This window comes from Drosophila miranda, chromosome XL (assembly GCF_003369915.1).
Source record: "Drosophila miranda strain MSH22 chromosome XL, D.miranda_PacBio2.1, whole genome shotgun sequence".
NCBI lineage: Eukaryota > Metazoa > Arthropoda > Insecta > Diptera > Drosophilidae > Drosophila > Drosophila miranda.
Window position 1 is genome coordinate 7,210,537 of NC_046673.1, and position 11,949 is coordinate 7,222,485.

The 11,949-nt window shown below is 46.4% G+C and overlaps 5 protein-coding genes across 10 annotated transcripts; 1 reads left to right on the plus strand and 4 right to left on the minus strand.

The window, feature by feature from the left end:
* Positions 1–1,204: 1,204 nt before the first annotated feature.
* On the minus strand, positions 1,205–5,784 carry LOC117187446 (RCC1 domain-containing protein 1-like). 4 transcript variants are annotated; one of them, XM_033390145.1, is made up of 4 exons: positions 5,569–5,784; positions 1,710–1,782; positions 1,385–1,650; positions 1,205–1,324 (listed from the first exon to the last, which is right to left on the minus strand). In XM_033390145.1, the coding sequence occupies exons 2-4, from the start codon at positions 1,780–1,782 to the stop codon at positions 1,253–1,255; spliced, it is 411 nt and encodes a 136-aa protein (XP_033246036.1). In that variant the 5' UTR covers positions 5,569–5,784; the 3' UTR covers positions 1,205–1,252. The 4 variants fall into 4 exon arrangements, with proteins under 4 accessions (XP_033246036.1, XP_033246032.1, XP_033246045.1 ...); XM_033390141.1 differs by lacking the exon at positions 5,569–5,784 and having other exon boundaries at positions 1,710–2,474; XM_033390154.1 differs by lacking the exons at positions 1,385–1,650; positions 1,710–1,782; positions 5,569–5,784 and adding an exon at positions 2,934–3,478 and having other exon boundaries at positions 1,241–1,324.
* LOC117187428 (homeotic protein female sterile-like) lies at positions 3,581–4,958 on the minus strand. The gene is made up of 3 exons (XM_033390087.1): positions 4,777–4,958; positions 4,332–4,717; positions 3,581–4,211 (listed from the first exon to the last, which is right to left on the minus strand). The coding sequence occupies exons 2-3, from the start codon at positions 4,599–4,601 to the stop codon at positions 3,591–3,593; spliced, it is 891 nt and encodes a 296-aa protein (XP_033245978.1). The 5' UTR covers positions 4,602–4,717; positions 4,777–4,958; the 3' UTR covers positions 3,581–3,590.
* Positions 5,785–5,811: 27 nt separating the features above from the next.
* LOC117187675 (RCC1 domain-containing protein 1-like) lies at positions 5,812–6,676 on the minus strand. The gene is made up of 2 exons (XM_033390345.1): positions 6,000–6,676; positions 5,812–5,939 (listed from the first exon to the last, which is right to left on the minus strand). The coding sequence occupies exons 1-2, from the start codon at positions 6,215–6,217 to the stop codon at positions 5,927–5,929; spliced, it is 231 nt and encodes a 76-aa protein (XP_033246236.1). The 5' UTR covers positions 6,218–6,676; the 3' UTR covers positions 5,812–5,926.
* Positions 6,677–7,060: 384 nt separating this feature from the next.
* On the plus strand, positions 7,061–10,581 carry LOC117187049. The gene is made up of 6 exons (XM_033388775.1): positions 7,061–7,111; positions 9,341–9,526; positions 9,590–9,824; positions 9,898–10,018; positions 10,086–10,202; positions 10,267–10,581. The coding sequence occupies exons 1-6, from the start codon at positions 7,061–7,063 to the stop codon at positions 10,559–10,561; spliced, it is 1,005 nt and encodes a 334-aa protein (XP_033244666.1). The 3' UTR covers positions 10,562–10,581.
* A 422-nt stretch (positions 10,582–11,003) lies between these two features.
* On the minus strand, positions 11,004–11,912 carry LOC117187454. 3 transcript variants are annotated; one of them, XM_033390164.1, is made up of 3 exons: positions 11,856–11,912; positions 11,637–11,780; positions 11,004–11,581 (listed from the first exon to the last, which is right to left on the minus strand). In XM_033390164.1, exon 3 carries the CDS (start codon positions 11,578–11,580, stop codon positions 11,179–11,181), a length of 402 nt encoding a protein of 133 aa, XP_033246055.1. In that variant the 5' UTR covers position 11,581; positions 11,637–11,780; positions 11,856–11,912; the 3' UTR covers positions 11,004–11,178. The 3 variants fall into 3 exon arrangements, with proteins under 3 accessions (XP_033246055.1, XP_033246057.1, XP_033246053.1); XM_033390166.1 differs by having other exon boundaries at positions 11,637–11,777; positions 11,856–11,871; XM_033390162.1 differs by lacking the exon at positions 11,856–11,912 and having other exon boundaries at positions 11,637–11,837.
* Between the last annotated feature and the right edge of the window lie 37 nt (positions 11,913–11,949).

An 11,949-nucleotide genomic window follows, 5' to 3' on the forward strand; every position in this document is an offset into this window, starting at 1 on the left:
TCGGACAACGACGTTAATGCCTCTGGACATAACCCGGACCACGACTCGACAGATCCTCCGGCACCTCTTCCTCTTTTCAGATCCAGACAGCGAGCTCCACGAGTCGGACAACGAGGCTACTACCACCTGGTAATACCTGGACCACAACTCGGGACACACACTTCCTTCCCTTCTACCTCCGATACATAACTACCATGTCCCTTTTCCTCTCTTCTACTCCTCTCAGCGGCTACGACGGCTAGGATTTATTCCCGGCTCGCGGACCGGCTGAGTTTCGTTCTACCAGGGTTACATTTTACACCGGGTCTTTAAGACTCGCGTTTAAAATCGATCCCTTCTATTACCGTTGGGCGCCATTTGTTATGATCCGCCTCTTTGCCACCCTGGCCTATCGTTCCCAGCTAGCTCACGGGGAAGTCAGGGGTGTTTCCGACCCGATAAGCCAGGGGACGGATTGAACAAAACAAAAAAACATACAAAAAAAACAAATCTAATTTATAGGACAGACTTGTCCTCGTTGGCACTTTCGTCAGCGGGGATAGTTGGTTTCGTTATCCCTAGCAGGGTCCCACCCTTCCATGAGCGCCACCTTTTGAATTCGCTCCCTTTTCATATTCAGGGTCCCGCTCTTCTTCTCGCTCTCGTCCCACCCAACTACCGTTTTCTATTCACTCATGACTCTTTTCAAATATTCCTTTTATATCCATTATATTTTCTTATTTATCTTGTACATTATTAATTAATAATAATTAATAATCTAGGTTTATATAAAGGAAACAAATACTAACACAAAAATACTAACAAAAAAAAATAAACCCTATGGGTGTGTGTGAATCGTGTGTGTGTATTGCTGCTTTGAAGTCCGGATTCTTTCCCCGGGGGGCTGGTGTGTGGGGACAGAAACGTGTCTCCAGTCGGTGCTCCGCTGACGGTCCCTTGGTGCCGGTGCTCCGCTGACGGTTCTCGCATCAGTTTCCCGGCCTGGCCAGTACAGGGATGCTGCTGCCGATGTCCGCCGCTTCTGCTGATGTTGATGCCTGCCGCTGATGTCTTGGTGGGATCGTCGTCTCCACGATCACCAATTTTGTTTCCTTTTTTTCTTTTAGGGCACGTGCGGCCTCCACTATTCTCCACCGGAAACTCTCCCTTTTCTTCCTCCTCGCCCCGTTTCCTTTTCTCCTACGCAACTCTGCCACTGCTTCCCAGGATCCACTATAGATGCCGCTGTCTCTTTCTTCTCCAGCCCTGATACCTATCGGCTCTGTCCAAAACCGCCCATAACACAGAAGCCCGAGCCAGCTCCGGCCAACTTCACGCGCTGCATCTGGAAATTGATCGAAAATTGAATTTAAAGCCAATCCACTGGCAGAAGGGAGATTCTTACAAACAGCGAATAATTCTCGGCCGCCTTGAAGTACTGGGCGGAGCCGTTCTCCTTGCTGTTGTCGCCGTAGAGAGAGCGCTCCACTTCGTGTATAAAGTCCGAGGCGGTCTCGCTCACCGCTAGAGCCTCCGCCAGGGCCTCGGCACTCATCGGAGCATCCTCCTCCACGTGGGGCAGGGGCTTCTCGGGCGGCTCCCAGACCCCAGGGGTAGTATCATCGATGGTTGGCTGCCAGATGCGCTTGGCCACCTGGCTCGAAACTTTGCCTAAAGCGCGAGACAAACGCGTGGATTATATTTAGTTTAGAGGATTCATTGGTACACACCCTCAGAGGCAGCAATCGCATCGTCCTCATCGTCATCGTCCAAATACTTTGAGTTGAAGCTATTCTCCGACATCTTTTTGTGCGAGAAAGAAATGAAAATGTTTATTGGAAAGAAACACCGCTGAACGAGAACCTTCACTGCTTCGAGCGAAATGGAAGTAATCGGCTCCCAGTCGTCTGTTCGTTTGTTTATGGCGATCGGTTGCACAAAAAAAATTGATTTATGGGAAATTTATTTTATTTATGCGGAGTGGTCTACTAATACACGCTGAAGTTTCTCGGAATTACTGCCCGACACAGACGCCTACCACGACAGTGCTGCCCAGTCAGAGGTCGTGGAGGCTTGAGTGCTGTGTGTGCGTGTGTGTATCAGTGGATGAACCAGTGGCAGCACTGGTTAATCTTTTTGTGTATTGGTGAACGAAAAATGCCGGCATACACATGCCCACAGAAGTCTTAAAGTGAGACTTCTGCGGATCGAAGAAATATCAATCCAATCCATTGCATTTTGCGCAGAAGAAGCGATGTCTCACTTTGGGCGACTTTTTCTGTGCTGCCAATTATTTAAGGGAGATAGTTCTCTGCTCTGAGGCATCTATCATGGAACACGAGTGTGTAGAGGCCGGTGCCGCAAATATTTCGAATATTTCATTGCACTTTGATGATTCTCCATCGCCATTTGCACTTGTTGGCTTCAAAAACCATAAGCGCCCTCAAATTCATCCACTAATTGCCTGGCAAGCCGCACATTTCGAATAAAATATATAAAAATCTACCATTTACCATATTTACCTTCTTTTTTCTGTAGAAAAGATTAAGTTTTTGAAAAACAAAGCACTTTGTTTTCACTGTAAAAATGGCAAATAGTATTTGCAACGAAAATTCCGCGGAGTTCAAGTAAAGCTGCTGAAGGTTGAAAAACTTCATTGTTACTATCGATACATCGATGTTTCTTCAACTATCGATGGAAGAAAGAGCGCCAACTGCTTGGGTTTGATTATTCGTACAATTTTGCTCATGATCCGACATCAAATACCTTAATTTCGATATTCCGTTTAGTATTTTTAAGCATTTTTAACATTTATTATAAAATTAATTAACAGACGACTCGGAAATGGCGTAACAGAAGCCCGAGCCAGCTCCGGCCAACTTCACGCGCTGCATCTGGAAATTGATCGAAAATTTAATTTAAAGCCAATCCACTGGCAGAAGGGAGATTCTTACACATTCTCTGTACTGTTGTTGCCACAGTTTCCGTGCTCGTTCCAGCCCCAGGTGTAGATCTCGCCGGCTGTAGTCCGCAGCAGGCCGTGCTCTGCCCCCATGTGCACGCGAGCAGGCGTCTGGCCGTCGGGCAGTCGGAGGCTCAGTGGCTGGGGCACCGCCTGCTGCTCGCTGATCGAGCCCGTGCCCAGCTGTCCGTAGCACTTGCGGCCCCACATGAGGATCTCGTTGTTGCGGAGCAGCGCCGCATTGTGGGTCCAGCCGACGGCCAGCTGCCGTACGTCCTCCTCGAAGAGGAAGGCGTTGGACTGGTCTTTTGACCAGTTTGACCGTTTTCCAGTGACTGTCTGTCATCAGGGAATGAAGGTCATTTTAATCATTGCAAAAACCCAGCAGCCGGGAGGCGCTCTGCAGCAACAAGAAGATATTGAACTCATGCCTCGCCCTCCTGTGGAATCGGACTCCAGTACGCGCGGAGCCGCGCCATTCTGGGCACAGGCACAGGGATCCATCTGCTGAGGCGGACCGCAATGTGTGTGTCGTAGAACTAAATAACTTTGAAGACTGTTTAAGAGTACGCCTTTCTATGCTGTCGGTCATCAGCCCAGAGGAGACGACAACAAACTCGACAAAACAAACAAACAAAATATTTTAAAACTAGTCATCTAATCTGTGGGTGTGGAGTGTAATGTCCTGGCCGTACTCTAGTTGTCCCAGAAGTGGACCTGGCGACGCAAACGGGCACGATACGCAAGAAACACCGCTTTGAGAACATACGTCGCGTGGGTCAGGGACTATGCCAGTTGCTGTTACGGCCTTTTGGCCGTAGGAGAGGAGAGCGGCCTGCTGCTTCAGAGCCGCCTGCTGCTTCAGAGCCGCCTGCTGCTTCAGAGCCGCCTGCTGCTGCTGCTGGTGGTGGTGCTGCTGCTGCTGCTGCTGGTGGTGCTGCTGCTGCTGCTGGTGGTGGTGTTGCTGCTGCTGCTGCTGTTTATTGGCCTGATTGAAATTCATGCCCATGAGCTCCTGGTAAATGTGTCCGATGGCCATTTCCGTGGCACTGGGCAGATGTCCATGGGCGTGCAGGCCAATGTCGATGCCAGCTCCAGCTCCAGCCAGAGCTGCTGCCTCGGCTATGACCCTGGGCACTGTCGCTGGCGAAGGATGACGCGGATGCTGCTGCTGCTGTGGAAGCAGCGCTGCAGGTCCTGGCTGATTCGCGGCCTTGTGCTGCGGCTGCTGGGACATTGCCATGCCGCCCATTCCGGATGAAGAGGGTCCCTGAAATACGGATAGAGTTGGGGTTTTCCTCAGAACAGCTAAGAAGGAGGGCATATTGGGCATATTCTAGCCAACGAATCATCGATTCCTAATTCATTGAAAGCCTAGAGCACCACTTACCCCCGAGTAGCTTTGGCCGGATACTCCGGCCGATCCAGCCGCAATCTGACTGGAGCTTTGGTCGAAGCCCGGCGGCGGTTTTTTGTTTTTGTCCTCCTCCAAGCCCATGTAGTTGGCGCCAAACAGCGAATAATTCTCGGCCGCCTTGAAGTACTGGGCGGAGCCGTTCTCCTTGCTGTTGTCGCCGTAGAGAGAGCGCTCCACTTCGTGTATAAAGTCCGAGGCGGTCTCGCTCACCGCTAGAGCCTCCGCCAGGGCCTCGGCACTCATCGGAGCATCCTCCTCCACGTGGGGCAGGGGCTTCTCGGGCGGCTCCCAGACCCCAGGGGTAGTATCATCGATGGTTGGCTGCCAGATGCGCTTGGCCACCTGGCTCGAAACTTTGCCTAAAGCGCGAGACAAACGCGTGGATTATATTTAGTTTAGAGGATTCATTGGTACACACCCTCAGAGGCAGCAATCGCATCGTCCTCATCGTCATCGTCCAAATACTTTGAGTTGAAGCTATTCTCCGACACCTTTTTGTGCGAGAAAGAAATGAAAATGTTTATTGGAAAGAAACACCGCTGAACGAGAACCTTCACTGCTTCGAGCGAAATGGAAGTAATCGGCTCCCAGTCGTCTGTTCGTTTGCTTATGGCGATCGGTTGCACAAAAAAAATTGATTTATGGGAAATTTATTTTATTTATGCGGAGTGGTCTACTAATACACGCTGAAGTTTCTCGGAATTACTGCCCGACACAGACGCCTACCACGACAGTGCTGCCCAGTCAGAGGTCGTGGAGGCTTGAGTGCTGTGTGTGCGTGTGTGTATCAGTGGATGAACTATTGGCAGCACTGGTTAATCTTTTTGTGTATTGGTGAACGAAAAATGCCGGCATACACATGCCCACAGAAGTCTTAAAGTGAGACTTCTGCGGATCGAAGAAATATCAATCCAATCCATTGCATTTTGCGCAGAAGAAGCGATGTCTCACTTTGGGCGACTTTTTCTGTGCTGCCAAATATTTAAGGGAGATAGTTCTCTGCTCTGAGGCATCTATCATGGAACACGAGTGTGTAGAGGCCGGTGCCGCAAATATTTCGAATATTTCATTGCACTTTGATGATTCTCCATCGCCATTTGCACTTGTTGGCTTCAAAAACCATAAGCGCCCTCAAATTCATCCACTAATTGCCTGGCAAGCCGCACATTTCGAATAAAATATATAAAAATCTACCATTTACCATATTTACCTTCTTTTTTCTGTGGAAAAGATTAAGTTTTTGAAAACAAAGCACTTTATTTTCACTGTAAAAATGGCAAATAGTATTTGCAACAAAAATTCCGCGGAGTTCAAGTAAAGCTGCTGAAGGTTGAAAAACTTCATTGTTACTATCGATACATCGATGTTTCTTCAACTATCGATGGAAGAAAGAGCGCCAACTGCTTGGGTTTGATTATTCGTACAATTTTGCCCATGATCCGACATCAAATACCTTAATTTCGATATTCCGTTTAGTATTTTTAAGCATTTTTAACATTTATTATAAAATTAATTAACAGACGACTCGGAAATGGCGTAACAGAAGCCCGAGCCAGCTCCGGCCAACTTCACGCGCTGCATCTGGAAATTGATCGAAAATTGAATTTAAAGCCAATCCACTGGCAGAAGGGAGATTCTTACACATTCTCTGTACTGTTGTTGCCACAGTTTCCGTGCTCGTTCCAGCCCCAGGTGTAGATCTCGCCGGCTGTAGTCCGCAGCAGGCCGTGCTCTGCCCCCATGTGCACGCGAGCAGGCGTCTGGCCGTCGGGCAGTCGGAGGCTCAGTGGCTGGGGCACCGCCTGCTGCTCGCTGATCGAGCCCGTGCCCAGCTGTCCGTAGCAGTTGCGGCCCCACATGAGGATCTCGTTGTTGCGGAGCAGCGCCGCATTGTGGGTCCTGCCGACGGCCAGCTGCCGCACGTCCTCCTCGAAGAGGAAGGCGTTGGACTGGTCTTTTGACCAGTTTGACCGTTTTCCAGTGACTGTCTGTCATCAGGGAATGAAGGTCATTTTAATCATTGCAAAAACCCAGCAGCCGGGAGGCGCTCTGCAGCAACAAGAAGATATTGAACTCATGCCTCGCCCTCCTGTGGAATCGGACTCCAGTACGCGCGGAGCCGCGACATTCTGGGCACAGGCACAGGGATCCATCTGCTGAGGCGGACCGCAATGTGTGTGTCGTAGAACTAAATAACTTTGAAGACTGTTTAAGAGTACGCCTTGCTATGCTGTCGGTCATCAGCCCAGAGGAGACGACAACAAACTCGACAAAACAAACAAACAAAATATTTTAAAACTAGTTCAAATACTCGATCGCTCCATGTCATCTAATCTGTGGGTGTGGAGTGTAATGTCCTGGCCGTCCTCTAGTTGTCCCAGAAGTGGACCTGGCGACGCAAACGGGCACGATACGCAAGAAACACCGCTTTGAGAACATACGTCGCGTGGGTCAGGGACTATGCCAGTTGCTGTTACGGCCTTTCGGCCGTAGGAGAGGAGAGCCGCCTGCTGCTTCAGAGCCGCCTGCTGCTGCTGCTGGAGAGCCGCCTGCTGCTGCTGCTGCTGGTGGTGGTGCTGCTGCTGCTGCTGGTGGTGGTGTTGCTGCTGCTGCTGCTGCTGCTGTATATTGGCCTGATTGAAATTCATGCCCATGAGCTCCTGGTAAATGTGTCCGATGGCCATTTCCGTGGCACTGGGCAGATGTCCATGGGCGTGCAGGCCAATGTCGATGCCAGCCCCAGCTCCAGCTACGTAAAAATTATTACGCAACCACTTACGTTTTCTTACGTGTTATGTTGCTGGCAGCATTCAATTTGTATGAGGCAGACTCATGTGCCGTGAAATCAAGCAGCATTGTTCCCCAACATTGCGCGGATTGAGCAACATTTTGCATACCCTGGGAAATGGATTTTATGGAACTGAGAAAATTTTTGTCATCTAATGCACCAATATAGGCCAAAACTATTCAGTCTCTGTTCAAAAGGTATTTCAACGATATTTTGAAGATTTTGGTCTTCTTACAGAAACCAAGAATGGGTATCGGGATCGAGATATATTTACAAGACCCTAATCATTAGCATTAATATGTCTAAAACATAACAATCTGAGATAGTTTTTTAACTAATTACGTTTTAAAACAGTTTCTTCATATATTAACCAAATAGGGTATACCTATGCCCAAACTCCGATTGACGTGACATTCCATACTCACGTTACCATTGTTTTTTGTTGATTTTTTTTGTTTAAACCTTGTTTTCAACACTATACAATAAAAGGGAGTACTTAAAAGTAGTCAATCAGGTAAAAAATGTATTCATTAATGGCCTAAAATTATGTTGGTAGAGCTAAAGGTTTTAGTTAGTCAGAATTATTCCACGGAATAAAGAAATTGAGCAATGGGAACGATTTTTCTCTTACGTTTTATTACGTTTCATTTGTTTGACCATTCTCGCTAAAACCTTTTTTTACGCAAAATCCAACAAAAGCAAGTATTAAAAATAAGCCAGTTAAGTAGAAAATTGATTCATTAATCGTATTAAATTATGTGGGGATAGATAAAGGCCCGGTTGACAACATTTAAATCCTTGTCGCTCACATTCAAAAAAGTTCGATTTGGCGCGCACCACTCGGTATATTTTTCAAATGAGACCATATATTTCGGTGCTGTTCTGAGGGTCATACTGTAGAAATACTGGTTTTCGCCGCGCTCCCATGTGGTGTTTTTTAGTGCTAAATGGTATTTTTGTCATTTATTAATTTCATTTTCAATGCTATATAGAAATCCAATAAATGCAAGTATTTCGAATACGCCAATCATGTATAGAATGGATTCATCAATCGTACAAAATTGAGTGGGCATGGGTAAATGTTCTATATAGATATTATTATTCAACGGAACAAAGAATTGGTCGTTTTTTGAATCGAATTTGAGTTCGCCGCAGTTCGCTTTAGCAACAATGAGTCCCATTCCATACACAATGTTGCGGCATTATTTCCTTGAAAACCGTATTTTAGTCAAAATAAAATACATAAAGGTAATTAAAAAGAGCAATCTTGTAAAAAATGTATTTATCTATGCGATAAAGCTAAGTGGGAAAATCTATATAGCTTGGCAATACCCGATTCGCCGCAGTTTCGCTTTAGCAACAATGAGTCCCATTCCATACACAAACATGTTGCTAATTCCATGCACACATACCCTGGGGGAAATGAATGTTATAGAATTGTGAATACGTTTGTCTTCCAAGGCTCAGTAGGTATCAGGATCGACATAAATATATGCAAGATACTAATAAGGTACTTGAATATGTCTAAAGAATAAATAAATTACGTTTGATCTTCATACAAAATTAGCGAAATAGGGTGTACAAAGGCTATACACGCATCACGTCTTCAAATACCAGCAACATTGCGACTCTTTTTTTTGTTGAACTTTTTCGTTTAACCCTGTTTTTACAATAAATACAATAAAAGCAAGGATTAAAAACTATCCAATCTTGTAGAAAATTTATTCATCAATGGGATAAAACTATGTGGGCATTGCTGAGAGATTTAGTTAGTCAGCATTATTCAATGGAATATCAAAATTGAGCAATTTCCTTTTTCGTTTGTTTTGATTGACCTATTTCGCTACTTGTTTTTTGTTCGACTTATTTCGCTAAAACCTCTTTTTACGCAAAATTCAATAAAAGCAAGTGTTTAAAATAAACCAGTCAAGTTGAGAATAGTTTAATTAATCGGATAAAATGATTCGGGCATAGATAAATGTGCTGTATAGCTAGTAATATTCCACGGAATTTTAAAAACGAGGAATATGTAAAATAGAACATGAATTCGTCAGTACATTTACGGTATATTTTTCAAATGAGACGGTATATTTTGGTATATTTCTGAGGGTCGGACGGTATATTTTATCGAAAAGTCCAGTAAAGAACGGTACTGCTGTTTGAAAAATTTCAGCTGTATATCTTATAAATAAAGAGATTAGCAGACGTACATGGTTATATTTTAATATATATATTTAATTTTGTTTTTAAAACGTTTATCATATTTCAGCTCTTTCTGCTGCACCTTGACGACATCCTGCCGCAGGCGTTGAAGCTACAGCCGCGCAACACTAACCAGCCGACTGGCTGCTACACAATCATTGTCAACCAAAAGAATTGCGTAGGTAAAGCCTAGAGGAGCCCCAGAAGATTGCTTTAATACAGTGCAACGTCTCGTTTATAGCGACTGTTGGGTCACACCGAGGATGCCCTGACGGAATCCCTCAATCATTACTATTTTGTTGACGCGCACATCATCAGCGACAAGCCGCAGGGCAAATACAATGTCAAGGAGGAGCACTTTATGTCCCTGTGCTATGCCGGACACTTGCCCGGCTACACCATGAATCAGAATTATCATGGCCTGGTCTTCAGCATCAATACGATCAGTGCGGAGCTGTTGCGCAGTGGCAAGACACGTGAGTGTACTTCCCATTTCCCTTTCGATGGGATAAGAGACCTTTAATGAGGGTTGGCTTTAATGCTTTTTAGCGAGACACTTCTTGACACGAGCCCTGCTGGCCACCAGCAATGTGGACGATGCTTTTAGGGTGCTCAAGGACGCAGGTGTGGGAGCAGCCGATGCCTGCTCCATTAACTTTACCTTCTTGGCGTGAGTATCAAAGGGACTTTGGTCAACGGTCAACAGTCTGCAGTTTTCTTGTTCCTTGATTTCACAGCGATCCCCGCCAGATGTTCTATAATGTGGAGATGGCGCCTTCGCCAGACCGTAAGAATGAGTCGCTTTTGAACATCAAGGAGATACCCTTGGGCAATCATAACTACCATGTGAATCAGTGAGTACCAGAGATCTACCAGTAGTCATTAGCGCAGCTTGAGTAATTCTCGATTCGATCCTAGATTCGATCGCATACGCCAGGATCAGGCCAACGCTCTGATGGTCGACTCCAGCGTATCGCGAATGCAGGCGTTCGGCACCTACAAGCCGCCATCGAGCGAGCAGGATGTGCGCCATATGCTGGGCGATGTCTCTGGGGGAATGTATTGCGTGTGGCGCGAGAATGGCAGCTGTGATGAGGTGGTCAAAACCATTGCCGTTGGCATTTTCGATCTCACCGCTAGGACCATGTCGCTCTATTCGGACAATCCCAGTCAGACGGAGCCTCACTGCAGGTTGCCTCTGCTCTTCAAGTAGCTTTAATGCACACCCCCGCCTCCCCCTTTGTTGGACGCAGATTTTACTCGTATGTTTAATAAACATAATCAAATGGCAGTTTGAGCTTGATCCAAAATTTTGTTGGGTCGTTAGCCAATCTAAAACCTCTCACTCTTCAAAATAAAACTGTGAAATTTGAGTGAGCCAAGATGTTAGTACAGAGGGGCATGTGCATGTGGATAATTTCCCCACACATCCTTTGTGTGGTGTGATTCCAGGTGCCCATCTACCTGGGGGCCATGGAGCCCCTGGTTAGCTGCAGCGAAGATGACAAAATGGGAATGTGCGGATCGTCGAGCTGGTCGACGCTGAGTTCTTCAAACGGATTGTCGAGTGGGTTGCGGGGCTGGATGGTGGGGAATTTCTGTTGAATAAATAATAATACGAGTAGTACCTAAAACAAATCCTTAAAGTGCACCAATATCGTTGCCTAGATTCTTCGTTTATTTGGCTCGTGTGTTAGGCTCGTGTGTTAATGTCGTGTTATTGAATATGCTATGTTTTGTTTACCGAGAGTTTGATATGTATTACGTATCGTGTCCGAACAGGGGCAGTGCAGTGATCAAACTGCATAGCCAGGGCCCTTCTATGCTATGTCACTTGCATAGCTCGGCGAAGAAGCTCTCCAGGCCGCGCGCCTTCTCCCACTTGCCATCGATGAGTGCCTTCTGGTGGACCACCATCAGGGCGCGGATGCAGTCGACCATCAGGAGATCAAAGTCGTTGCAGAGGAGACTCACAATTTGGGCGTAGCTAGCTGTGGCCGGGCTGGGGGGCCGGGTCACACAGCCTATGAGAATGCGTAGCAGCTGCTCCTTGTGGTCGGGCAGGCAGTCGGTGATCAGCAGTTTCAGTCGACGGATGTGGAAAAAGTCGGCGACGAAATTGACTCCGTCTAGTTTAGCCATCAACTCGGCAATTAACTCACTACGGTCGTCGGGGGTGAGATCCTCACCGCGCCCAGCTTGCCACTTTCTCTTGCGATGATGACCGTTCATTCTGATAGAACATTGGGATTCTCACTGATTCTGATTTTCAGACAATAAATACGTACGTATGTGCACTAATTGAAGAAAGTAATTCGAATTACTGTGCTATTTGTTCACTTTTCACTTCTTTTTGGATTGGTCTTCGGCAGAATCCACGCACGCGTTGCTTTTTTCAGGGAGGCTGCGAACCATGCAGTTCGAAATTACTACTGAAAATACAGGTGAACTTAGGCGTTTTATTGTAACTTATTTCTAGCTTCACAATTTTTACACAGAACACTCACTGAACTGACTATTAATTGCCAGATTTGTTGACAATATCTGAACAAATGTTTGGCCTATTCCGATTGACAAAGCCGGCGAAAACGATACATTTTC